General features: G+C 40.8%; 1 protein-coding gene across 3 annotated transcripts in view; it reads left to right on the top strand.

The window, feature by feature from the left end:
- The window catches only part of IL16 (interleukin 16), a 102,006-nt gene that overhangs the window by 32,929 nt on the left and 41,305 nt on the right, over positions 1 to 27,772 (top strand). For all 3 annotated transcript variants that reach the window (XM_072801827.1, XM_072801836.1, XM_072801845.1), the window contains exon 3: positions 26,731 to 26,839. In XM_072801827.1, coding sequence (XP_072657928.1) covers positions 26,731 to 26,839 — 109 coding nt within the window. The remainder of the gene's footprint in view (positions 1 to 26,730; positions 26,840 to 27,772) is intronic.

Raw genomic sequence — 27,772 nt, 5'->3', positions numbered from 1 at the left:
TCACATCAGGTGCCTCCTTCATCCCCATCATCTGTTTCCCACCATCCCCCACCCACCTCCCCACTGGTGACCAGCAGTGTGTTCTCTACAGTTAAGAATCTTTTTCCTGGTTTGTCTCTCTCTCGTTTTTTTCTATGCTCACTTGTTTTGTTTCTTAAATTCCACATATGAGTGAAATCATATAGTATTTATCTTTCTCTGACTTATTTTGCTTTGCATAATACCTTCTAACTCCATTCATATTGCTGTAAATGGCAAGATTTGATTCATTTTTAGGGCTGAGTAATATTCCATTGTATGTTAGTACCACATCTTCTTTATCCGTTCATCTATTGATGGTCTTGTGGGCTGATTCCATATCTTTGTTATCGTAGATACTGCTGCCAGACACATTGGGGCACATGTTTCCCTTTGAATCAGTATTTTTGTATTTTTGGGGTAAATACCCAGTAGTGCAATTGCTGGATCATAAGGTAGTTCTATTTTTAATTTTCTGAGGCACCTCCATACTGTCTTCCGCAGTGGCATGCACCACTTTGCATTCCCACCAACAGGATTCCTTTCTCTCTGAAGCCTCACTAACAACACTTGGTTCTTGTGTTGTTGATTTTAGCCATTCTGACAGGTGTGAGGTGATACTTCATTGTGGTTCAATTTTCATTTCACAATGGGATCATCATATTTTAATTTTTTTATTTTATAGTTTTACAAGTTTAATAATTCATAAAGCAAGTCATGTGTTGAAAAACCAAACCATACTGCCCCCTCACGGTGCCATCCTTTCTTGTCCAGGTCTCCCAAAGGGTTGGAACAGCGGGGTCCTTTTAAAGAAGTCACTGCTGCAAGCTCACAAAGACATTTTCCCATGTCTCTCCTAGAAGCTGAGTTGTTTTATCTTTCACATTTGGATCTTTAATTCACGCAACATCCATTTTGAATGTATTGTGAATATATATTAAAACATTTTGGGATCCCTGGGTGGCGCAGCGGTTTGGCGCCTGCCTTTGGCCCAGGGCGCGATCCTGGAGACCCGGGATTGAATCCCATGTCGGGCTCCCGGTGCATGGAGCCTGCTTCTTCCTCTGCCTGTGTCTCTGCCTCTCTCTCTCGCTCGCTCTCTGTGTGACTATCATAAATAAATAAAAATAAAAAAAAAGCAAACATTTTTTTCCTGTATGGATATTTGATTGATCTAGCCTAGTTTTTAATGACCCTGCCCGTGCTCCACTGCATGGCAGTGTTATCATAAAAAAGTCAAGAACCATGTATGTCATCTATCTATGTATCTGTGTATGGATCTATCGTGGATCTATCTGTGTCTTTATGTTCTCTCATTATGATCCATTAGCCTTTTTTTCTTTGCACGATTAACGCATTGTTTTAATTATGATCATTTTATAGTATTTTTTTGATATCTGATCAGTCCTCCAGCTTTCTTCTTCAAATTAGACTTGGTTATCCTGTTGGGATTTTTATTGGAATTGCCTTGACTCTATTGGTTTATTTAAGGAGAACTGATACCTCCTACTATTGAATCCCTGAGCCCATCTGCTTGATGGAGCTCTCCAAAGTTTGACTCTAGTGTTTAGGTTTGTTTTTGGGCAGAGAGGATCATGTTTCCACCAAGTTTGAATAATCAGAACCCTATCTCCTTCCGATTTTTATACTTTTTCTTCTGTTTCATGGGCCAGCGCCTGCCTTGCAATGCCACAAGTAGGCATCCTTATCTCCTTCTGATCTCAAGATGAAAGCTTCATTGTTTTGCAAATAAGTAGGCTGTTTGCTGTACTTTTGTTTTGTTTTGTTTTGTTGTAGATATTCTTTATTGGATTGAGGAAGTTTCTATTTGCGTTTAGAAAAGAAGTTTTATTTTTCCCTTCATCAGCTGTCCAGTTTTATCAAATGACTTTTTTCTGCATTTATTGAGATAATCATATGTTTTTTTTCCTGCTTTATTCTTTTATTTTTTTTATTTATTTTTATTTTTATTTTTTTTAATTTTTTAAAATTTATTTATGATAGTCACAGAGAGAGAGAGAGGCGCAGAGACACAGGCAGAGGGAGAAGCAGGCTCCATGCACCGGGAGCCCGACGTGGGATTCGATCCCGGGTCTCCAGGATCGCGCCCTGGGCCAAAGGCAGGCGCCAAACTGCTGCGCCACCCAGGGATCCCTTCCTGCTTTATTCTTGTTCATGTGGTGAATTGCACTGATTGACATCTTTTTTTAAAAAATATTATTTATTTATTCATGAGAGACACAGAGAGAGAGGCACAGACACAGGCAGAGGGAGAAGCAGGCTGCTCGCAGGGAGCCCAATGTGGGACTCCATCCCAGACCAGGATCACATCCTGAGCCAAAGACAGATGCTCAGCCCCTGAGCCACCCAGGCATCCTGCACTGATTGACTTTTTAAGGTGGTAAGACAAGGTTACACACTCTGGGTACTCAAGGACTCGACCTAGTTAGGATCCATTATCCTTTCGATATAACTGTGGCTTTAATATGTTAATATTTTGTTTGTGAGTCTTGCCATTTCTGTTTGCAAGAAAGATTAACCTAAAATTTGTTTCTTGTGATGTCCTTGTCTGGTTTTCATATTATGGGTGTGCTGGACTCATGAAATGAGTTAGGAAACATTTCTTCTTTTTCATCTTTTGGAATGGTTTGACCAACACTGGTGCTATGATTTTCTGAATGGTTGGGAGAATTCACCTGTGAACACTCTGGGTCTGGAGATCTCTGTGAGGAAAGGTCTTAAATTATCACTGAATCTACTTAATGGATAAAAGAATATTCCGGTTTTTTATTTCCTCTGATATCAGTGTTGGTAACATGCATCTTTGTCCCAAAAGTTTTTTTCATCAGAGTTTGTTTCTGAATTTATTAGTGTAAAGTTGTTCATAAAATCTCAGTACATTTTAACTAGCTTTTTTTTTTTTTTAGAGAGAATTGTTAGATTTACACTATGTTGTAAAAAATAATACAGAGAGATCCTGTGGCCTTTCTCCCAAGGGTAGCATCTTGCAGAACAGCCAGCACACTGACATCGACACAATCCACTCATCTTATTCCGACTTCCTCAGTGTGCACCTTAGGTTTGGACATCTGCAGGAACTGTAGTGATTGTCAGTGTTCATTCTTGATAGTGATACTTTGTCTTCTCTCTCTCTCTTTCCTTTCAGGTGATCTTCCATTCCAGAGCCTGTCAATTCTCAAAGGATAAGCTTTTCAGTTAATTGGACTTCTCTGTTCCATGTATTCTAATTAACCTTTGCTCTTAGCCTTATTATTTCTTTCTTCTCCATTTGTCACATTCAATATTTTTTCTAGCTTTTTGAGATGGCAGCTTAGATAATTGACTTTCAGTTTTCTCCCTCCACCCCCGATTTAAGGCTATGAATTTCCTTCCAAATTTAGTGGCTTCATCCATAAACTTAGATAGTCCATAATTTCATTATTTTAGGCATTTAGTATATGCATCCTATTGTGATTTCTTGGGTGATTTGTGGTTTATTTAGAAATGTGTTGTTTAGTCTTCAGGCACGTGGGGGATTTCTAGTTTGTCTGTCTCTATATGGATTCCTATATTGATTATTCTATAGTCAGAGAAGAGAGGGTATTGTGAATAACTTTAACAATGGAAATTTGGGGATGCTTGGGGGGTTCAGCGGTTGAGGGTCTGCCTCCAGCTCAGGGCATGATCCTGGGGTCCTAGGATCCCAATAAATCCTTAAAAAAAGGAAAATTTTAAAGATAGAATATATGTTATTGTTGGATGCAGTGTTCTAAGTATGTCTCTTTGATCAAGTTCAATAATCACTTTTTCCAGATGTTTTTCTTTTTACAGATCCTATTCCTCTATTAGTTTAGGGAGTGGGGTGGGAGTTCAGTGTGTTAAAGTCTCTAGCTATGATTATGGATCTGTTTCACCTTTCAGTTCTGGCAATTTTTGCTTTATACATTTTGAAGGTATATTTTATGTGCATAGTCATTTAGAATTAAAAAAATATATTTTCCTGGTGGATGATCACCTTTATAATCTATAAATCTCCTTTTTTATAGTGCTAAAAATTATTTGGTATTAGTAAAACTTAATGTACTGTCTTTTGGTTACTTTTCCTCTCTCTTTTTTTAAAAAAAGATTTTATTTATTTTTTATTCATGAGACACATAGAGAGAAGCCGAGACATAGGCAGAGAGAGAAGCAGCTCCCTGCAGGGAGCCTGATGTGGGATTCGATCCCAGGACTCCAGGATCACGACCTGAGCAGAAGGCAGGCCCTCAACCACTGAGCCACCCAGGAGCCCCTCCCTTCTTTCTTTTTTTTTTTTAAATCATCAACCTGTGTTCACATATTTAAGGAGTATCTCATGTAAGCAACATGCCATTAGGTTCATTTTCTTCCACCTTACAATCTTTATCTTACAATAATGGGTATTGATTTACACTTGTTTTTTTCTCTCTTCTTGCCCCCTTTTAGGTCAATATATTTTTACAACTGCATTTCCCCTTCAATTGACTTGTTAGTTATATGTATATATAACTGTTCTTTTAATCATTAAAATGTAAAACATAATCCTGAATGCATTCGAGTCTCATATAAAGAGCACTTTTATCAATTATCAGACAATACTAAGAACTTAGAACACACAACTCCATTTGCACCTGTTCATTTCTTTGACATGATTCTCATGCATTTTAATTCTATTTATATGTAAGTCCCAAGAATAGATCATTATTATAGTTCTGTTGAGTCAGTATTCATTTCTGTTCATTCTTGTGTCTACCCTTTCCCTTTTTTTTTTTTTAAGATTTTATTTATTTATTCATGAGCGACACAGAGAGAGAGAGGCAGAGACACAGGCAGAGCGAGAAGCAGCTCCCTGCAGGGAGCCCGATGTGGGATTCGATCCCAGGACTCCAGGATCATGCCCTGAGCTGAAGGCAGGTGCTCAACCGCTGAGCCACCCATGCCCCACGTTTCTGTTTCTCTTTGTCCCTTGCCAAACTTCTGTGTCTCTCACAGTGATCACTGTCCTTCGGCCAGGAGCAGGCCTGCCTCTAACATGGGCAAGACAGGGCCAGAGTTCAGATGGAGCTCCACATACCAAATGTCTAAGTATTTAAAAGTTACAGACCAAGGTCACATCTGGTGAAAAAGATATGTTCTATCCTCCTGCCTTGACAAATATTCCTTCATAAGAACTTGGATAGTCAAGTTCAGATAAGTTCTCAGGGTCTTGCAGGAAAATGGGGTGCCACAGGGAAAGTTGTTTCCTGGCTCTTGGCCACTGGCCACAATTCCCTCTCTCCTGCTGCTCCCGGCATAGTCCAGTCCAGACGCATGCAAGCATGTGGACCCTTGCAGTTCTGTAATCATTGACCCCAGCAAACAGCCCCCACCCCTTCCCTGCACCCCTGTAGCTTAGGGCTGTGCATATCTAGTATTGTGATTTGCCCTCAGTAGACTAGACAAAGGGAAGACATGGGGTCAGGGCCCAAGCTCCCTTGGATGCAATCTGTTGCCTCATATCTCATTTGTTTCTTTCTTTCTCTCTGGCTAAATACTAGCAGATCACCACATAGGCCTCAAGCACTATATTTACTCATTTTGGAGCTGGCACTCCTTTTATGACACTGGATGGGATTGGGAACTGGCACCTAGTAATAGTTCTAGAAATATTTGTGGAAAGAATGGTTGCATAAATGAGAATATTGAGGCCACCCTTAAGGCAGAGAGTCTACTGATGTAGCCGGAGCTTGCATTGGTTTACTGAGCCACCACGTGGTTTACACCCGTGGTTACACGCTGCTTTGGGCATTCCCACTGGCTGGGGTCTGGGGTCACAGGACATCCAATCTGGGAGTTGGACAGCACATGAGAGTGGACGTGTGGGAGGTCCCCCCTCAGGGCTGCCCTCCTAAAAGAATGCGAAATGCTTTGATCCACATGGGAATGGCCTCTGTAGTATGGAAAGTCCTGCTTTTCTTTACAAATTCAAAATATCGGTTAGGCTAAGTCAGCACTGGAGCAGTGTGACTCAGGATGGATGAGGTCAGATCAAGCATCTGAATCGCTGGTTTGTGCTGGGGAGGCAGAGGGAGGGTGGTCAGGGCCTCCAGGAGCCGACCAATTCCCGATTTTCGCTGCCTGTGAGCAGCTCAGCCTGTGGCTTTGAGGCCCAAACTTCCTTGGCAAGTGGGAAACCCGATCCTTTGGCCCTTTGCCTCTTCCTGCCGCAGAAGAGCAGCTTGTGGAGGCTGAGAGCAGCCACCGGGAGGGACGCTCGGGGCTCCAGGACTCCCACGGAGCAGGAGCAGCCGCATCCCTTGTGTGTGGGGAGGAGGGTGGGAAGGAGGCAAGGGTGGTCCACAAGCCAGAAGTGGGTGGGGAGGCCCGCAGGTATGATTCCCATGCACTTGCTGCCCGCCTCCCAGACTCCAGGGGATTTCTAGTCTCTGTTTCCATTCTCAGAGGACATTTGGACCAATCTGCCTGGAAGTGTCTTTTGCATCTGGTTCTGTCAAGACACCATTTGGTTAGTGAGAAGGGGTTCCGATGGAAAGAAGAGGGGAACAGGGGAAATGGGGAAGAAGTAGTAAACCACCTACCATTTCAATTCTGTTTCTCAATATGACCCTTCCTACCTACATCACAATCCACCCAAGGCTTTCCCCTGTTCTTTGCACACAACCCACTGGTGACTGTCTCCCAGCCTCCACCCTTGCTGTCTCCTCTGCCTGGAATACCTTCCTGACCAATTTCCATGAGCCCCAACCTTGGTCATTCTGTCTCTAGGGTGCAGCTTCAATGGAACACCTGCAAGAGGCTTCTCCTGACCCTCTCCTCCTCCTGCACCCCAAGCTTTGGCCATTGTTACTTGGCACAACCTCCTCCCTCTGCATTTCTAGGCTGAGCCATTCCTAGAATCGCACTAAACACTGATTTCTCACAGAAACACAAATGTGTAAGTTCCCACCCAAGGATGAATTCTAAGCACTGGCTACAGGTGGGAAGAATTTACTGTGTCTGTTTGTGCTTCCGCTCAGCTTAGGACAAGGTCTGCAAAAATGTTAAAGGCTACATGAGACTACACCACGTAGATGTATCTTAATTTATTATCTCAAGATCTTTAAATAATATTTTAGTAGGGGTTCCTGAGTGGCTCTGTGGGTGAAGCGTCTGCCTTCGGTTCAGGGCATGATCCCAGGGTCCTGGGATTGAGCCCCACATTGGGCTCCCTGTCATCGGGGAGCCTGCTTCTCCCTCTGCCTCTGCCCCTCTTCCCTGCTCGTGCTCTCTCTCTCTCTCGCTCACTCTCTCTCTATCTCAAATAAATACATAAAATCTTTAAAAAATATTTTGGTAAATGTTGAGAATATAAAAAGAAATTTATACAATGTTTTATACATTCTACAGAAGGATAAAGATGCCCTAAATACTTGAGTAGCAATCATGAAGTTGAAGAAGCGAGGGGCATGTAGAAAACTCACTCCGTGGCCGCCCCCTTGCTGTCCTCCGTGCCTCAGTATAAATCCAGCACTTCCTCCGCAACCACCGGGCACCATAGCACGTTTGGTTATGATTTTTGCTCCAACCATGAAACACGGTGCAAGAACCTCATGAAGGGAAAGAAGATCTACTAGGTTTATTTCTGTTTTTACCCATTCTACCATTTCTTTCTCTTCTGACCTTTCCAGCTGTTTTGTTATTTTCTTTCTATTTGGAGAGCTTCCTGCGGCCGTTCTTTAAGGACAGATCTGCGAGCAGAGCCTTCTGTTAGCTTTTCCCTCATCTGAGAATATCTTTCTTTCCCCTTCATTCCAGAAGGGTATTGTCAATGAAATATAGTTGACATAGATTTTCCTGCACTTAAAAAGTCTTGTGCCCTTTCCTTCTGCTCCATCTCCCCATGTTTTCAGATGTGAAATCTGTCATTTCTGTTGATGGTTTGTTTTTTTTTTTTTTTTTTAGAGATGTGTCGTTTGTCTTTGATTGTTTTTAAGACTTTATTTTTTTTCAAAAATTTACCTGTGAGGCATCTTGAGGTTGATCTCCTTGGGTTTCCTACATTTAGTTCTTTAAATAGCCATGTGCTTCTTTTTTTTAAAAAAAAGACAACAACCCTATTTCTTGGTTGGTATCTCTTCATTTTTCCTTTGTTTCAAGAGAATTTGTAAGTGACCGTTAAAGCATTTTTTTATGCAGGCTGCTTTATAATCATCACCAGAGGATTCCGACATCAGCTTCGCCTCAGTGTTGGCATCAGCTGTTTGTCTTTTCTCGTTCAAATTACGTATTCCTGGTTTTAGATGCTAAAAGTGACTGTTAATTGTATCTTAGATATTTCCATTATTATATTCAGAGTCTCTCAATCCAATTTAAATCTGCAGGCAATACCTATTTAAATTTAGCTTGTACTTCTGAACTATTTTTATGGACTTCTGTTGTAATCACATTTCAGTTTTCGGAACCCTTGCAATACTATTCTGGTCGGCTTTATTATTTCTGGCACTACTGGAATTCTCACATATTCTTTGCATTTTGGCCTGCTGGGGTGGAAGCAGCTTCTTTGGCCTGCCTGGTATCACTGGTGACCATCTGCCATGCAGGGTGGGGATGGCCAGGAGCTGCTGGGCCTGGGTCTTTTTGGCAGTAAGTGGAGGGCAGGACAATGAACTGTTCAGCTCATACAGTCTCTGCAGGTGGATGGGCATCCTGCTTGTGCTCTAGTTCTGGAGCGGGGCTGTCAGCCTCGGGCTTTGCTTCTGCCATTGCTATGTCAAGATTGCACCTGCTGGATCCCTGGGTGGCGCAGCGGTTTGGCGCCTGCCTTTGGCCCAGGGCGTGATCCTGGAGACCCGGGATCGAATCCCACATTGGGCTCCCGGTGCATGGAGCCTGCTTCTCCCTCTGCCTGTGTCTCTGCGCCTCTCTCTCTCTCTGTGACTATCATAAAAAAAAAAAAAAAAAAAAAAAACAAAACAAAAAACAAAAAACAAACAAACAAACAAAAAAAAAGATCGCACCTGCTGGTGCCCTAGTTGTGGGACCAGGACTCGGGCTTCCTTTGGGTCTTATTGATTTCCCCTCTTTCCTGGTCTTTTGGCCAGGCAAGAGAGAACACGGTTTTCTGTTTGTTTGTTTCTTGTGTTTGCTGCTCTGCAGTTCTGGGTTACAGGCCTCTCTAGCACCTAGTCTGGGTATACAGTAGGTAAGAAGGAAGCTCCGGGAACTCACCATATTGTCGTTCCTCAAGTCCTGAGTTCCATACCCAGTTAGCTAGCTGTCTCCTTTCTGGCATTCAGAATTCTTTTATTGCTCTCTGTTGAATAACTTCTAGGGTATTTAGTTGTATTTAGCAGGGAGGAAAAAAGTGAGCAGTCGCCATCTTGTTCTGGAACTTTGGAAGTGTCAGCCCTACTTATGTTTGACAATAATACAGGTGCAATTGCACAGTGATTGCTCTTTGGTAGACTTACTCCAGTTACTCCAATTATATTCCAGAAATTCACTCACGTTATTTCATTTTGTTGTTGTTTATTGATTTTTTTCACTGCTTTATGGAATTCTATTGTATGAACACACCATTTATCCATTCTGCTATTGGTAGACATTTGGGGTACTTCGCTTTACTCCTCTTTTGGAGATTGTGCTGCTCTGGGCATTTTGTACCTGCCTCTTTGTACATCTCTGTAAGTTTCGATAGGTGTAAAGCTAGATGTGAAATCAGTGAGTTTTAGAGCATGGCATCTTCCTTTGTATGAAATACTCCCAAATTACTTTCTGAAATGGTTGTGCCAATCTACCCTTCCTTCAGCAGGTATAAGTTTCTTGGTTGCTCTGCATCCTAATCAATTCTTGGTATCCTTAAGCTTTTAAACTTTTTCCCAGTCTGAAGACCTACTAAATTGTTTTTCACATTAATTTATATTTGCCTTTTCCTAATTACTAGTAAGGTTGCACGTATTTCCATGTTTATGGGACATTTGAATTTCCTCTTATGTGATATGACCACCTGAACTTTTTTTTGGTTTTATTTTGGATTGTTTTTTTCTTTTTCTAGCTTTTACCTTGTCATCTTAGCCCTTTTAATTGATGAATAGAAGTTTTTCATTTCATTTAATTTTTAAAAGATTTAATTTATTTTAGAGAGTGAGAGAGAGCACACGCATGTGCATGACTGGGGGAAGGGCAGAGGGAGAGGGAGAATCTCAAGCTGACTCATGGAGCACAGAGCCCGACATGGGTCTTGATCCCAAGACCCCAAGATCATGACTTGAACCAAAATCAAGAGTCAGATGCTTAGCTGACTGAGCCACCCAAGAGTCTGTGAAGTTCTTCATTTTAATGGGGAATTTACCAATCATGTGCTTTACAGTTTGTACTGTTTTGCATCTTGTTTGAAACTTTTATGCTTTTCTAAAAGAAACACATACTATTTTAATATCTATCCTCTTCTATTTTCCTCTGAATATCTTATAGGTTTGCCTTCTGTATTTATGTGTTTAATCCACCTGGATTTGATGTTTGTGAATGTATGGGTGCATTATATTGTTTCCACATGGTTGACCAGTTGTCCCAGCACCCTCTATTGGAGTGTTTGTCTCCATCCCAAAAGTACAGGATTAGTTCTCTCAAAATTGGGTTTCCTTGTATGAACATGAAGCTATTCTAGGTTCCCTTTTCTGTTCTGCTGGTCAGTTTGTTATCCTGCTGTCAAAACTCTACTATCTTAATCATGGCATTTAAATATAAGTATGTTTTCTCATATGGAAGTTTCTCTGTCTTTGCTTATTTAAATATGTGTCTATTTGATGCCCTTTGATTTTTGATAAAAATTCAAGGATTTGTTTGTGATGTTCTAAAAACCCCTTGACATTTTGGTTAGTACTGCATTAAATTTATAAATGACTTTTCAATATTAAGTCTCCTGTTTTTGTGAATATGACTTATCTCTCCATTATTCAGGACTTATTTTATGCCTTTCAGTAAATTTTATAATTTTCTTCAGAAAGATCTTACATATATTTCATTAGATTAGTTCGTAAACATTATTTTCTGATACAATTGTAAATGTTGCCTTCTTAAATAATCCTGTTTTTTTTTTTAAAAAAGATTTTATTTATTTATTCATGACAGACACACACACACACACACACACACACACACACACACACACAGAGGCAGAGACCCAGGCAGAGGGAGAAGCAGACTCCATGCAGGGAGCCTGACGTGGGACTTGATCCTGGGTCTCCAGGATCACACCCCAGGCTGAAGGCGGTGCTAAACTGCTGGGCCACTGGGGCTGCCTAACAATTCTGTTTTCTAACTATTTTCTGGCATCAGTAATGCAATTTTTAAATAGTTTTTTTTAATTTTTATTTATTTATGATAGTCACACAGAGAGAGAGAGAGAGAGGCAGAGACATAGGCAGAGGGAGAAGCAGGCTCCATGCACCGGGAGCCTGACGTGGGATTCGATCCTGGGTCTCCAGGATCGCTCCCTGGGCCAAAGGCAGGCGCCAAACCGCTGCGCCACCCAGGGATCCCTTAAATATTTTTTAAAATTAAATTCTTTATCTCCAGATTATTGTAGATTCACATAAGTTGTAAGAAATTAACAGAGAGATCCATATACCTTAGTTTCTACCAATGGTAACATCTTGGACAATGATAGTATAATATCACAATCAGGTTATTGGTATTGATGCAGTCAACGTACGGAATATCTCCATTCCTGAAAAGATTCCTCATTTTGCCCCTTTGTAGCTACCCCCCTTCCACCTTCACCCATGGCAACTCTCTCTATGTTTTTGTCATTCCAAGAACATTGTACACATAGTATCAGATGGCTGTAACCTTTGCAGACTGTGCATAATAAGTTCCCGTTTATTGCTGAGTCATGTTGCATGTTATGGATGTACCACAATTTGTTTAACCACTCACAATTGAAGGACTCTGTGTTGTTTTAACTTTTTGATGGTCACGAATAAAGATGATCTCAACATTCCTGTACAGGTGAAACATACTTTTTCATTTCTCTGGGATAAATGCCCAGGAGTGCAGTTTTGGGATTATACAATAGTTACATGTTTTATTTTTAAAGAAATTGCCCAATAATTTTCCAGAGTGGCCATCCAATTTCACATTCACGTAAACAAAGTATGAGCAATCCAGTTTCTCTGCATCATCCACAGTATTAGATGCCACTATTTTTTCTTTTAGCCATTCTGAAAGGTATGTAGTGATATCTCATTGTGGTTTTAATCTACATTTCATTAATGGCTCACGGCATTGAACATCTTTTAGTGTGCTTAAACTGCATCTTCAATAAAATGTCTGTTCATGTCATTTGCCCATTTTTGAATTAGTTTGTTATTTTTCCTATGGAGTTTTAAGAATTCTTTATATATTCTAGGTACTCACTTGTCTTTTATTGTGTATGTGGTTTGCAAATATTTTCTCCAGAATTGTACATCCTCTTAACAGAATCTTTCACAGAGCAAAAGTTTTTAATCTTGATGAAGTCCAATTTATCAATTTTTCCTTTTCCAATTATGCTTTTGGTATCAAATTTAAGTATTCTTTCCCTGGCTCTGGATCCTGAAAATTTTCTTCTATTTTTTTTCTAAAAGTTTTATAGGTTTGCCTTTTACACATAGGTCCATTTTAAGTTAATTTTTATATGAGATGAGAGATGTGGGCTGAGCTTCCTCTTTTCCCACCAGCCTTCCCACTCCCATCAGTGTTCACTTGCTATGGCATCACTTGTTAAAAAGTCTATCTTACCTCCAAGTGGTGTTTGTACCTTTGTTATAAATCAAGTGGGCATATTTGTGTAGATCGATTTCTGAGTTTTATATGTATTTTATATGTATATCCTTCTTCCAATACCAAACATTTTTGGTTACTGTAGCTACAAAATGCATCTCAAAATCAGGTAGGTGGATTTCTCCTATTTTATTGTTCGCTATTCAAATTTGTTTTAATTATTCTAGTCTCTGCATTTCCATATAAATTTTAGAGAAATTTTGTCTATATCTATACAAAATCTTACTGGGATTTTAGCAGGAATCACATGAACTTTATATATGAATTTGGGGAGAATTAATCTTTACTCTGCTGAGTTTTCCAATTTATTAATACAATTATGTCTCTCTATCCATTGAGGTCTTTGATTTCTTTCATTATCATTTTGTGATTTGCAGCATACAAGCCCTCTATATGTTTCATTACATTTATGCCTAAGTATGCTTTTGAGTGATTGTAAATGGTATGCATTTAAATTTCAGTGTCCATGTGTTCATTGCTCAGAGAAAAAAAATATAATTGATTTTTGTTGAGTTTATTTTGCCCTTGGCAAATTGTTGAACACACTTTTTTGTTCTATGAATTATTTTCATAGATGCCTTGGGATGTTCTATGTAGGCAATTATGTCATCTACAAACCAGGACAGATTAATTTCTTCCTTTCTGATCTGTATGCCTTCTATTTCTTTTTGTTGCCTTATTGCAGTGGCTAGAACTTTCAGTACCAAGTTGAATGAGGGTTGAAATTAGGTATTCTTGCTTCATGCTCAATCTCAGAGGCAAAGCATTCAGTTTTTCTCTAAGAGTGTTGTTAGCTCTGGGTTTTGTGGCAATATTCTTTATGAAGTTGAGAATGTTCTACTTTAGCCCTGATGTACTGAGAGCTTATGTTATGAATAGGTGTTTAATTTTGTCAGATGCTTTTCTGCATTGATTGATAAAATTATGTGAATTTTCTCTGTTAGCCTGTTAATATGGTAGATTACCTTAACTGATTTTTGAATGAACTATCTCTGCATCCCTGGAATAATCCCACATGGTCATCACATATAATTGTTTTTATCTATTGGTGAATTTTATTTGGTAGTAATTGTTAAATATTTCTGCCTCTGCAATCATAAGGAATATTGATCTGTAGGTTCCTTTTTTTTTTTTTTTTGGTATTGTCTTTGTTGGATATTGGTACCAAAGTAATATTAGTATCATAAAATGAATTGGGAAGTATTCTTTCCTATTTTCTGGAAAAGTCTATGTGCAATTGATGTTAATTCTTTAATTTTCTGGAACAGTCTGTATACAACTGATGTTAATTCTTTAAACGTTTGATAGAATTCTCCAGTAAAACCATCTGTCCCTAGAGTTTCTCTTGCTTGAGAATTTCTTAATTTTTACAGACTTCTGAAGATTTCCTAATTTTTCTTGAGTTGATTTTGATAAAGTTTTTTTCTCGGAATTTTCTCATTTTACTTGATTACTCAAATTTATTCTATAAAGTTGTTTATTATATCTCTTATCTTTTTAATCTGTATTGCATCTGTAATCATGTCCCTTCCTAACCCCTCATATTATTTGTTTTCTCACACTCTTTTTTTTTCTTGATTAATTTTGCTGGAGTTTCACCAATATGTTAAAATGTTTTCCCAGAACTTTTAATTTTGTCAATCCCCCTCTTAAATGTCTCATAAATCATGTTCTTGTCTCTAGTATCATCTCTTCCCTACTTCCTTTGATGACTAGCTCAAGAATTATTTTTAGTCTTCTTAATATAAGCTTTTAAAATAATAACTTCTGTGAATATAGCTTTATCTTTAGCTGCATTTCACAAGATTTGAGATCTAAATTTCCATGACTGTTCAGTTCTAAGTGCTTTAAAATTTCCAAATTATTTTTTTCTTTAACCCATGAGTTAATTAGAAAGTGTGGTTCTTAATTTTCAAGCATATGAGTATTTTCCAGTTAATCTTATACAGAACTTTTTTGAATTATTTTGAGATAATTGTAGATTCACACGAAGTGGCAAAGATGGTACAGGTAGGTAGTATACTCTTCACTCAGTTCTTCCCAAGGGTTGCATCCTACACAATAACCATAGTAGGACATCCAAACCAGAAATTCAACACAGTTATGATGTTTGTAGTTCTGTGGTATGTTATCCCTTGTGTACATTTGTGTAACCACCACAGAGCTGCTCCACTTTCCCCAGAACCCCCAACCACTGTCCCTTTACCATCACATCCAATCTCACACCACCTGTAACCTCTGTCAACAAGAATCTGTCTTTTGTCTCTCTAGCTATCTTTTTGTCATGCTTTATGGCTGATGTTGTTATTGTCAGAAAGTGTGGTACTATTCCAGGCCATTGTATTTATTGAGAATTGTTTGACAACACTGTAACCGATTATTTTTTGCAAATATTTTATATATTTGAGGTGAAATTGTATTCTGCTCCTGTTAATTGTATTGTTTAAATAGTCTACATACTTTCTGAGGTCTATCTGCTTGATCTAGCAGTATTTAGGAAGTAGGTTCAAAATCTACGCTAGATTTTCCTTTTTATGTCAATATAGGAGAGCTATACAAGGTGCAAACAAGCTTAAAATTGTATCTTCTTCATGATTTAAAGCAAGCATTCTATAGTGACTTTACCTCTATTAATTGTTTTTGTTTAAATCTTTTTCTATAAGATAGAACCAGATTTATTTTGATTAGCATTTTTCTGATTTATCTATAAAAGAAATAGTTGATTAGCTGGAGTTCATTAAAATTAAAAAAGATTGCTGGTGTCTGAGTGGCTCAGTCAGTCAAGCATCTGACTCTTGATTTCAGCTCAGGTCATGATATCAGGCTCGTGAGTCCCCTGTTGGGGCTCTGTGCTAAGCATGGTGTCCATTTGTCTTTCTGCCTCTGCTCCTCCACTCCTGCTTTCTCTCTCTCTCTTTCTCAAATAAATAAAAACAATATTTAAAATTTTTTTTTAAAAAGACTGGTCTGTGAAAGACAAATTGTCAAGAGAATTAGAAGACAAGCCACAGAGTAGGATAAAACCTTTGCAAAAAAACCCACACCTGATAAAGGACTGTTATCCAAAATATACGAACAACCTAATTAAAAAGTGGGCCAAAGTCTAAATACCTGAGTAGAGAAGATCTCCAGATGGCGAGGAAGCATATGGAAGGATGCTCCACCTCATACATCATCAGGGAAATGCAAATGAAAACAACCATGAGCCACCTCTACATTCCTATTAGAATGGCGAGGACACCACATGCTGGTGAGGATGTGGAGTAGCAGAAACTCTCATTCTTTGCCGGTCGGGGGGCAACATGGTACAGCCACTCTAGAAGACACTTGAGTGGCTTCTTACAAAACTAAACATACTCTTCCCATAGGACCCAGCACTTGGGTTCCTTGGCATTTACACAAAGGAGCCGAAAACTCATGTCCACATAAAATACTGCACACGGGTGTGTACAGCAGTTTTGTTCATAATCACCCAAACTTGGAAGTAACCAAGATGCCCCTCAACAGGGGAATGGATTCATACACTGCGATGCCCCTGGACAATGGAAGTAGAAAAAAACAAATGAGCTGTCAAGCCATGAACGGACACAGAGGAACTTTACATACATCTCATGAAGAGAGAGAAGCCAATCTGAAAAGCCTATGCACTGCTTAATTGCACACACTCAAAAATCTACAGACAGAGTTAAAAGATTAGTGGCTGCCCCGGTGGGGCAGGAGGAGATGTAAATGGGCAGATCACAGAGCTGGTGAAGTATCTACTCTGTATGATAGTACCGTGATGGGTACTTGGTATTACACATTTGTCCAGACCCACGGGAGGTATGCTGCCAACAGGGAACCTAATGCAAACTAGGCCTTTGGGTGATGATGTTGTGTCCCGTAGGTTCATCCTTGGTCATGAATGTGTCCTCTGGTGTGGGGTGTTGATGGTGAGGGGACAGCATGGGAAATCTGAACCTCCCTCTCAATTTTGTTTAAGCCTAAAACTGCTCTTAAAAATGAAGTTTTTCTTTAAAAGTCAAGCGAAGTGCTTAAAAAAATGCTTTTAGGTAAATTTGTCCTGACAATCCTTCTCTTTTGGCTGGTTCACAGAGCCTCTTAAATTATGCAAAAATGTAAAATTATTTCATTTTAAATATTTTTTCTACTTTTCCATGTTTTTTTCCTTTTTTTTTTTTTTTGGTCATTTTGGTAGTTATATTTTCTCATTCCTTTTCTCCCTTATTGGTTCTGTTTATAACTCTGTTTTTGTAATTTTATGATTTTCCCAGAAAATTTGGCATACACATCCAGGTTTTCAGTGTTAAACTTATCAGTTTTTACTTTTATCTTCCTTCTGAATGGTACAAAAATGACTGAATATTTTCATTCTTGTAGTGCTCTTTCTTGGCTTATATCCTAATATTTTCAGGTAATTTAGCTCTATCTTTAAATATATATTTAGATATCCTCTTCCTCCCTTCTCCCTCCTTCTTCCTCCTTCCTCCCACCACCCACTTCTTCCTCTCTTCCTTCTCATTCTTTTTTCCTTTCCTCCCCTTCTTCCTCCCTGCCTCCTTTCCTCCTCCCACCTCCTCCCTCCCTCCTCCTCCTCTTTCTTACCCTCCTTTTTTGGAATTTCATCAGTGAGTGTACACTGGTGGTAAACTCCCTCCAATTTTCTATCTGAAAGGCCTTAATTCCACTCACTCTTAAAGGTATGTTAGCTAACCTCCAAGTCTATGTTGACAGTTGCTTTCTCTTGCCACAATGGTTTAATTATTTCACAATTGCCACCAAGACAGGAGCTTTGGGTTTAATCATTGCTCATTTAAGGATGATCAGTCTTCTCTCTGGCTGCTTTAAAGATCTCCTACATGTTTCAATATTCTGTAGTTCAACTAGAAGCTAAGAATGCTTTTCTTTTTACTCACCTTATTTGGGGTTTGTTGGGTTCCATGGCTCTGTGGATGGATGATTTCATCGAGACTGGAAGAATTGCATACATGCTCATGTGCAGTGAGTCTCTTTCTGGAATGCTGGTTAGATAGAGGCATTCCTGCCCCACCTTCACACTTCCAGACCCTCCTTAACACTCCCCATCCCTTTTGGTTGTCATCTGGGCATCTTTTTCAGATCTACATTTCAGATATCTTTGTCCCCTCCCCAGTGCTATATCATTCACTCTTCAATCCACCTATTTGCTTTCAAATATCAGTAGTTCTCTTATTTTTAAAAATTTCTTGGTACTTTTCCCAATACTGCTTAGAAACTTTCATAGTTTCTCTCTCTTAAATTGTTCAATCATCACTTCTATTTCTTTAAAAATTTAAGCATATTTATTTTGCCTTCTGTGTCTGATTTCCCCACGATTCGAAGTCTTTGCAGGCTGATTTTGGCATATACTGCTCCTTCTGGTTCTTCCTCGTGGTGTCTTATTCCAGTATGTGTTATTTTTATTTTTTTTTAACTTTTTTTCTCTAAAAGTAAATCTTATTAGTCTTGTTAGTTTCTTGGTGGGAATCTCTGCGACCTAAGTTAAAGCTCGTTCCTCCAGAGAAGATTTGAATTTGTTTCTGCCAGGTGGTTGGGGCACCACCAGCCTGGAACTGTTTTGAACTAAATTCTTGTCTAGAGGTTTTTCAAGACATGCATGTGGTATGAATTAGGGCTGCCAAGTTCTGTGAGGGCCATCTGGTAACTGTTAATCACCAGCAAATCAGGAAGGCTTTTCCCCCCTTCCATTAGGGCCGTTTCCAGACTGACAATTTTCATGCAGTTCCTGAGGGTGGGAGGGATTTATTTCCAGTTTACATTTCAAATGAGGATGTAATTATTGGGGGATCCCTTTATGCAAGAGGAGTGCCCTACTGAACTCTACATCTTGGGAAGAAATCAGGACTTTCCATCTGCTCCTGACATTCAGAAAGCTATAGAAGGTGAAGTACAAGTCCAGCCAGTTCATAAAAACAATCTCAGGGCAGCAGCCAGCTTCTGGGCTGCTTACCTGCCAGGAAAATTGTGGTGCAGCCTTCATTTGCTTCTTGGGTATTCCTTACTCCTTTGCTATTTCATTGACACATTCCCACCCTGTCCAACACTTTTACTTGGTTTTAGCAGAAGGATCAAAGTAATGGGTTACTGTCACAACATCCTCAATACTGCCTCATCATTGTTTTCCGTTACAAGAAGTGGGATGAACATATTTCTACACACATCTTTGTGCATTTTGTCCAGTTGTTTTCTGTAACAAATTTTTAGACCATTAAAAACACTTGACAGAATTGAGAAATATCTGGGAAATAGATTGGCACTACTTGGTGGCTGGTTGGATTATTAGGGCTCTTGCTGGCCATCGATCCAGGTACTTTGCATAGATTATTTCATTTAAATCTTCTGAAAATCTCACTGGACCAAATAGGTTAAAAAAAACTCTACTCTACTGAGGGTTATTTCTATTAAATGAGTGGAAATATAAACTCTGTTTTGGCAGAAAAATATTCAATTTTTTAGGGGGGAAAGTGGTATTCCTCAGAGTTGTTTTTAAATTTAGGGAGAGCTCTTACAAAAATAGTAAGAGAAATAACTTTTTAACTAGACAATATAATTTTATAATGTGAAGCAAACGTATAAGACTAGGTTGGAAGAAGAGTAATGAAGGGTTGTCCTATTTGTTATTAAGACAACTGCCAACAAGCATCTCAGTGTCTTTCTACTTTTAAGCTTTCCTTGGGTCTGATTAGCAGAGACAGTCCCTCGTTTTCTCAGGAGGCAGCTATTTTGCATCGAGACATCACTACAGAGGTATGATGCCTGAATTTGTTCTTGCAGAATAAGTTTGGTGGGATATTCTTGAAGAGGGAGGGAAAGCAAGGATGGGCCACTGTAAGATGAGACAGGATGCAGAAGGTGTATGGGGCAGGACGTGTGGGTCACTGGGGCCAGGAGGTATGGATCGGTCTGAGTAGTGTCAGAGGAAGCATGGGTCAGGGAGCTCAGATTTGATCTTGGGTCTATCAGAAACAGATCCACCAGAGTCAATCAGGCTCATGAGTAGCATTTGCATTTTTATAAAATCATGCTAGCAGGAAAAGTGATCAAGGGCAGGGACATTATGAGTGAACAAATGAATTTTCCTTTCAAAATGGTTTTCTTAAAATATAACTCATACACTGTACAATTTGCCCATTTAAAGTGTACTACTAAATGGTTTTTAGTATTTTTACAGAGTCAAGCAACCATCACCACTATCTGATCATTTTTTTAATAATAAATTTATTTAAAAAAATTTATTTTTTATTGGTGTTCAATTTGCCAACATACAGAATAACACCCAATGCTCATCCCGTCAAGTCACCACTATCTGATCTTAGAGCATTTTTGTCACCAGGGAAAGAAGCCCCACCATCATTAGCAGTGACTCTCTACCCACCAGCCCCCAACTCCTGTCCGTCCTTCACCATCCACTAATCTACTTCCTATCTCTAAGGTTTGCCTATTCTGAACTTTTAACAAAAATAGAATCATAGAATATGTGGTCTTTTGTGAATGGCTCTTTCCACTTAGTATTACATTTTTAGGGGTCATCTACATTATAGTGCATGTCACTCAACCCCATCCCAGGTCTTGGTTGTCTCTCAAATTTTTATGATTGTCCAAGATCCCCATTGGTGATGGTCTGCCAACAAGTCAGTGTTCCAAAGGGGAGGATCTCAGTCAGTATCTAGATTCAGATTGATTGGAAGCCAGACCCTCAGCAGCAGCTTTTAAGGAATGCACATAGATACAGCCCTGTGGGAGCACAAGTGTAAGCCCCTCTGGCCACCAGAACCATCTGATGTAGAGGTGTCTCCTGGAAGCAGCCACAAAGTTATTGCTCCAGACAAGTGTATACGCTTCTTCCTGGGAGATATCAGTGAGCTGCAGGGCAGCCAAAGTGACATTTCCGATCCATACTCCCTGACAGCACCTCCATAGCCTCTAGACGTGTGCTAACCCTGAAGCCTGCCTGAGGCTCCAGGATTAGCAGGTAGGACTCTGTCTCAGAGAGGGCCCTAAAAATTGGAGTGCCTGACATGGGGTACAAACTCTTCACTCCTTAAGGAGAAGCTCTAAGCTTTGAGTTCCCTCCTGACTGTGGGCTTCCCATCAGGGGTGAGATTATGAGACTGTGTCTCAGACATTCTTGCCATCACTCTACCCTCTCTCATTTTTCCTGATGTAAAAGGATCTCTCAGCCAGTTTTTAGTTAGTTTTTTTTTTTTCCAGGAGCAAATAGTTCCACATGTGGTTGTAGATTTTGCATGTCTGTTGGCAGAGGTGAGTTCAGGATCCTCCTAGTCTCCATCTTGAACCAGAGCCTTGTCACTGTGACTTTGATTTGCATCTCTCCATGGCTAATGATGCTGAATACCTTCATGTGCTTCTTGGTTTTTCATATAACTTCTCTGGGAAGCTATCCATTCAGATCCTTTGTCCTTTTAAACATTTGGATTATTTGTCTTTCTGTTATTGAGTTGTGGGAGCTTTATACATATTCTCAGTCCAAGTCCCTCATCAGATATATGACTTGCAAATATTTTCTGCAGTTCTGTGGGTTGTCTTTTCACTTCCTGGATGGTGTTCTTTGAAACACAAATTTTGTAATTTTGAGGAACCCCATTTCCATATTTTCTTTTGTCACTTGTGCTTTTGGTGTCACATCTAAGAAGTCTTTTCCTAATGCAACATCATGAGGATCTGTGTTTTCTTCTAAGATTTTTTTTAGTTGCAGCTGGTATATAGGTCTATGATCCACTTTGAGTTAAATTTTTGTGTATGTTGTGGGGAAGGGGTCCAATCCACTCTTTGACATGTGGATATCCAGTTGTCCCAGAACCATTTGTTAAAAACAATCTTTAAGGGGAGCTTGGGTGGCTCAGTTGGTTAAGTTTCTGCCTTCGGCTCAGGTCATGATCCCGGAATAAGATTCCAGTATAAGAGGAATACTCTGAACTAGGGCATAGCCAGCAAGAATGGACGTGTTGGGGCATTTGGAAAGGTAGAAATACAAGGTGACCCAGGTCATACAGGGAGCACAGTGGAAGGGAGACTTGAGAAGGATTCCTAGTTTCTGGTTCCCACCCTTCCTCTCCATACCAGGAGGTGTGTGACCTCAGTCTCCTGCGTGACCATCCCAGAGCCCATCTGCTGGACCTAGTTGCTCATCCTCATGACTAAGGGATCAAAGCCTGTTGCTGCATTATCAACCCAAACATCAGAAGTGAGCCTTGATCTTGGAGACAGCTGGGTGATATTTTGTGGTTTCCTTAGCCTGGAACTGCTATGGTATCTCAGTTCAAAGAGAAAAATGAAAAGACTCTTATGTACATGGAATGCAGTCAGCAAACTCCAGAAGCATGAAGCTTCTGCCCACAGTCAGGGATCTACATAAAAAGTGAGCACTCTGAGGGAAGCAACGGATCCATCTAGCCCCTGGGGAAGCATTTAGAATCCAGAATAATCTTGTCTGTAGGACACAGTGCATCTTCATTCTGGAACTCTGCATCTTCATTCTGGGTTTGCTCCCCTGGGGACATGGGGTCTTTGCGTTTTTGAGGGTTGGCTGCTTAGCCCTTGCAGCCATGCAGATGATCTTCATGTTGGAAAAAATACCTTAAAGAACCTTCCTGACAGTCCCGCCCTATTCCCTACTCAGGCACCAGAGAGGACACTGCAACCCACGCAGCGATGGGCACACTACCCTTAGAGCTGCTGCCTGAGGCGCCGTCTCTCATGGCAACAAGAGGAAATGTGTCTGGAAATGTGTCTGACCTCAGTGGATGAGTCCTCAGCTTCCAGGGCAGCCCCACCTTGGGAGCAGGAACAGAAGAGCTCTGTTCCGTGTGTCGCCAAGGGCGCCGCACTGTGCAGACGCTCGTGGGGACCCCACAGAGACTCCTTTGATGAGAAACCACTCCACCCAGGACGTTGTGCCCAAGAGTGACCAGGCACCCCTGGGAGCCAAGGAAAGCTACTTTGTTCTAGTGAATGCTCTTCTAACATATGATCATCTCTGAGAGGACAGTAGCCCCTTAGATCTTTAAACATAAGCATCAGTTGCATTCAAAACCGTGGGCCTGAGTGGTGCCTGGGTGGCTCAGCATCTGCCTTCAGCTCAGGTCATGATCCTAAGGGTCCTGGGATCGAGCCCTGAGTCGGGCTCCCTGCTCCCTCTGCCACTCCCCCTGCTTGTGCTTGCTCTCTCTCCCTCTCTCTACCAAATAAATAAATAAAATCTTTTAAAAAAAGGTGTAGAACTGAAAATAATTACAGAGGTTGTTAAGTCAACACCCTTGGTTTACAAAGGGGGAAACTGAGTCCAAACAATTAAGTGACAGGCCCAGGGTAATGAGAGATTTAATGCAGCAGGTCTCATGCCCTCTACCCACTCTCTCCCACAACACATTTCTGCTAAAGAAATCAGTAAGCCCAGAGTTGTGTGGATTGAAAAGAATGAACTATACTTTGAAATAATCCCAGACTGTGGATGTGTGCTGGATTCTTGTTGGTTTCCAGGAATAGAAGGCCCACAAACCTTGTGCACTGCCTCTATCTTGGGAATTTTTAGGGGCCATGTAGTTGGGATTTACTTTTTTATGTATCTGTTAGAAAATTGCCTCTTGGATGCCCCCTTTGGTTCGTGGTAGTACACTTCCATCCTTCCCTGCACGAACCCTCCAGTGAGCCAACTCCCACCACAGCCCGTCAGAGAAAAGCACATCAGTTTTGCACAACCATCCAAGTTTGGCAGTTGCCTGGGTAGATGCAGGATGTCAGAGCCTCCAGCTAGTTCTGAGACGGACTCCTGGCAGAAGGAAGGGACCAGCCGCCTGCCACCCACGTCTGAGACAGCTCTGGTCGGAGGATGCAGAGCTATGAAGGAAGGGACTCATCTGTGCTGCCTCGTGCTTGCAGAGAGGGCTCCATGACCTGCCCGCACACAGTGAGGTGGCCGCTCCTGCTGTCCCAACTAGAAGAGGCTGTACTGCTGACATGCAGGCAGCAGACAGGTCAAGTGGTTCATCTGGCTGGTTTGGGATGAAGTCTCTTACAGCCAACCCTGAAGCCCCAAAGAAAGCTTCCCTCCTCTGCACATGACATTAACCATTTCCAGGTGATCTGAGCTTAAAAAAAAAAAAAATTTCTCCACTTCCAGTGATTCTCCTGCCATCAGTTGGCTTTACTTGTCGACCTATTTCTCAAATTTATCTTGGACAGGGACCTTTATAAAGAGGAGGGAAAGGGAAAAAGTGAACGATAAACACACTGTCTTAGGTTTACTAATGTGACATTTGAAATACACGTAAAATGGCATTTTGTTTCTAGTCTGATGGTACGAGTCACACATGCTTGTTGTGGGAGACACGGAACATACAGACGGTTGTGAGGTAGGAAAATAAGTATCTGTAATCCCGTCATCACACAGACATGCCCTGCCAGCTTGTAAGAGCAGGACCCTGTCACTGACGTATCCTCAGTACTTGGAATAGGGCCTGGTGCATAGTAAGTGCTTAATAAACATTTGTTGAATGGATGAATGTTACTGTTTTGGTGTATTTATTTCCAGTTCTTTCCTTCTGCCTATTTTACATGATTATTGTGAGACTGTTCATAGGATCTTTTTTTTTTTTTTTTTTTTTTTTTTTTTTTTTTCATAGGATCTTTTTTTAAAAAAAAAAACCTACCATAATAATAGAAGCATATGATATTATATAAATCCTTTATAAACATTATTTTTAAAGATGATTCATGTTTGTATATGTCCCGTTTACTTATTTACCTTCATCTTATTAGAGAATTGGGGGAAAATCCACATTTCAAAGGCACTTTGCAAATAAAGGCTTCACCTTAGACAAGTAGACATAATGGCTAAGGTCTGTGAGCCCAAATGAGCTACTGAATTCACATTTAATTATTTACTCTCAGGGTGTCACTGGAGAGCTTGGAGAAGTGGGAATAATGTCAGAGGACATGGTCTCAGGGACTATTATAATTAAGAAATACCTTTTGACTGTTATATTGTATGAGGAAATTGATTCAAAGAACCAGTCATGATGCTAAATCCTAGGAATATAGAGTCTCAAAATTAAAATGCACTAAGCCACCTTCTATAGAAATCATGCTGTTTTGAAGATTCTTGGCAGAGCCAGGTTGAAGATAGTTTTGCAGGTTGATATAGCACCATCTGCTGCTAAAAAGGAAAATGAATGCTAGGAAGATGAGCTCTAGTTTTAAATACCGATGTGTACAAGAAATAATACGAATGTGATATGTGGTTTCTTGCAGGATCCTCTTGGATCAGAACCAGATGCAATTTTAAACATAAAAAAGTGCTGGGAGTGGACTTCTGGCTCCAGATGGCTCCAGAGTACATTCTATTAGTTCCCACACTTCTTGGAATTTCTACCAAAAAAGTTTATTTCTACTAAAATTCAAAGAATATATATACTAATAGAGAGAAGTGTATGTCAGAACAGGAAGCCATGGAAAGGGGCCAACCATATTCTGGAATCCATGAGAACTTCGTGCATGACAGTGCAGGTGACTTTGGGTTGGAGGCAAGGGCTAATTAGCCTGCCCCTGACTGTGGGGGAAGGAAGCCTTTGGAAAGTGAGTGGGGCATATGTCAGCAGACCCCTCCCAGCCCAGAACCTGCCCACTTGCAGTGTCAGGGGCTGGAGCGGAGGGTGGGTTGTTGGATCCAAAGTGAGAGGCAACAGTAGATCCTCCTTCCACCCTGGGAAGTGTGCCGGGTACTCAAATCCATACACACACATTGGACACATGACATTAACCAGGTGCCAACAAGCCTGGCTTCAAAGAAAAGTGAGCACAGCAGTTAGAAAGGGCAGTAGGTGCCCCTAACAGACCGCTACTCCGGAACACTAAATCCTAGGTAGCATTTGACCAGACAATAGTTTCCAGGTCCAATAACAAATATCCAAAGATTCTATACTTAGCAAATAATTTAAGTTTTACAACCACAAAGTTGGACATGTGAATGTTCAGAGAGCTTCCCATCTGCATAATTTTTTTAAAGATTTTATTTATTTATTCATGAGAAACACACAGAAAGAGGCAGAGACATAGGCAGAGGGAGAAGCAGGCTCCCTGTGGGGAGTCTGATGCAGTTGGGACTAGATCCCAGGACCCCAGGATCACACTTTGAGTGGAAGGCAGACACTCAAACACTGAGCCCCACAAGCATCCTGAGAATGTTGGTTTTTAAAACGCTAAATTAAATCTCCAGAGATGGAAATCAGTAATACAGTAAAATCATCATACTCTCAAGAAGGCATGGATGGTTCAATATTAAGAAACCTACTTATGTAACATTGGTCTGACACAAGTTTCTAAGTGCTTCCTACTCGCAGAACATGGGAAGTAATTTAAGCTCTTCTCTGAAATGCACCTCCTTGCCTTCCTGTTCAGGGAAGTCCTCTTCCTTCATTTGTCCTTCTCTGTCATCACCGATGACTTGTGTTTGTTTGCTTGCTTACTGAGGGCCGTCCCCCCCCAGGACAGCATTGCTCCAACACTGATGCCCTATCTGGCTGGTTCACACCTGTGTCCCCAGCACCTGACAACGAATCAGACACATGACGGCCGACGTGGTTATTGGACATCTGTTGTTTTAGTTCAATATCTATGCAATACATCTATTCACTCAATGTTTACTAAAGGGGCGACTGTATCTATGGATTAGTGGATGACAGTGATTCTAAATCCCTGCCTTTCTAAAGCCTATAATGTCCTGGGGAGAAAGACAATCCAACCAGTGCCTCCAAGGTCAGTGCCACACTCTGCTTTCTGTCCACGTTCTGCTGTTCTGACTGCCCTGCTCAATAAAAGGTGGGAACTGTTTTGCAGGAGGCTGCTACAACTTCTTCTCGAGAAAAGTCTGGAAAAGCAGACACACAAAGTAGTCACTTCCTGCTTCCCAAAGCCCGTCACCAAAGGACGCGCAGCAACTCAACCAGTAAGTGCGTTGCGGAACTGCCCTCAGGAAGAGAGCCTCGCTGTCGCTGAGGACCAGGAGTGTCAGTGATGTGGGGAGATTTGGGGGAGGGAGGGTCTCTGCTAGTCCAGTGGGATGAAATGTGGCTGTGATCTGTGTGCCTCTCTGGGAGCATTTGTCATTGCGCATGTGGGTCCATCCTCCCGGCCAGCTGGTGGGCTCCCAGTGGTTTTGGCAGCTCTGCCTCTAGCTGGACTCAAATGCCATGTTGGGAAGACCTGATGTAGGGGATAAAGGCGAGGGCTTTCCTCCTGCTCTGTCTTCCGATGAGCTTCTCAATTTTAGGAAGGTCATTTGTGCTCCCAGGGCCTCCCCCATCTGTCACAGGACAGGAGTGGAGGCTGGAGGATGTCATGATTCTGGGTTGCTGCAAATAGAATAGCCCTACTCCAAAGTCAGGAAATTTGAAGAATGCAGAAAAGCATGAAGAAACTAAAACCACGCTACGTGCTGATATTAGAATTCCCCTCCTGTGCCTCTATACGCCTGTAGAGCACACGTATACATGTGTGCACACAGCACGATTTCACATCCTTGGAAATTCTCCTGCAAACACCATGTTCAGTGGGTGCCTCCTATTTCATTATATGAATGTGCCTAATCTAGTTAACCAGCTCTCTATTATTAGATAGCTAAGTTATTCTCAGTTTTACACTAAGATAATCAACATTGTTGAGTTTGTACACAAAACTTTGCTTATGTTTGTGATGATTTTCCTAGGGAAATGTAGGGTACAGTGGATGGGAGCATGGCTAGGAGCTCACACTTGCTTCCAGAACTAATCATCCATGCTACCTTGGGCAAATTCCTTAAATCCTGTCTGATATTATACTTCTATAGTATGCACCCTCTGAACCATTATTTCCTAGACTCATTTCCTATTTTGGGACTGCT

Source organism: Canis lupus, chromosome 2, assembly GCF_048164855.1.
Source record: "Canis lupus baileyi chromosome 2, mCanLup2.hap1, whole genome shotgun sequence".
Taxonomy (NCBI): domain Eukaryota; kingdom Metazoa; phylum Chordata; class Mammalia; order Carnivora; family Canidae; genus Canis; species Canis lupus.
The sequence above is the reverse complement of the archived record's forward strand: the minus strand, read 5'-3'. Positions and strand labels throughout refer to the sequence as shown.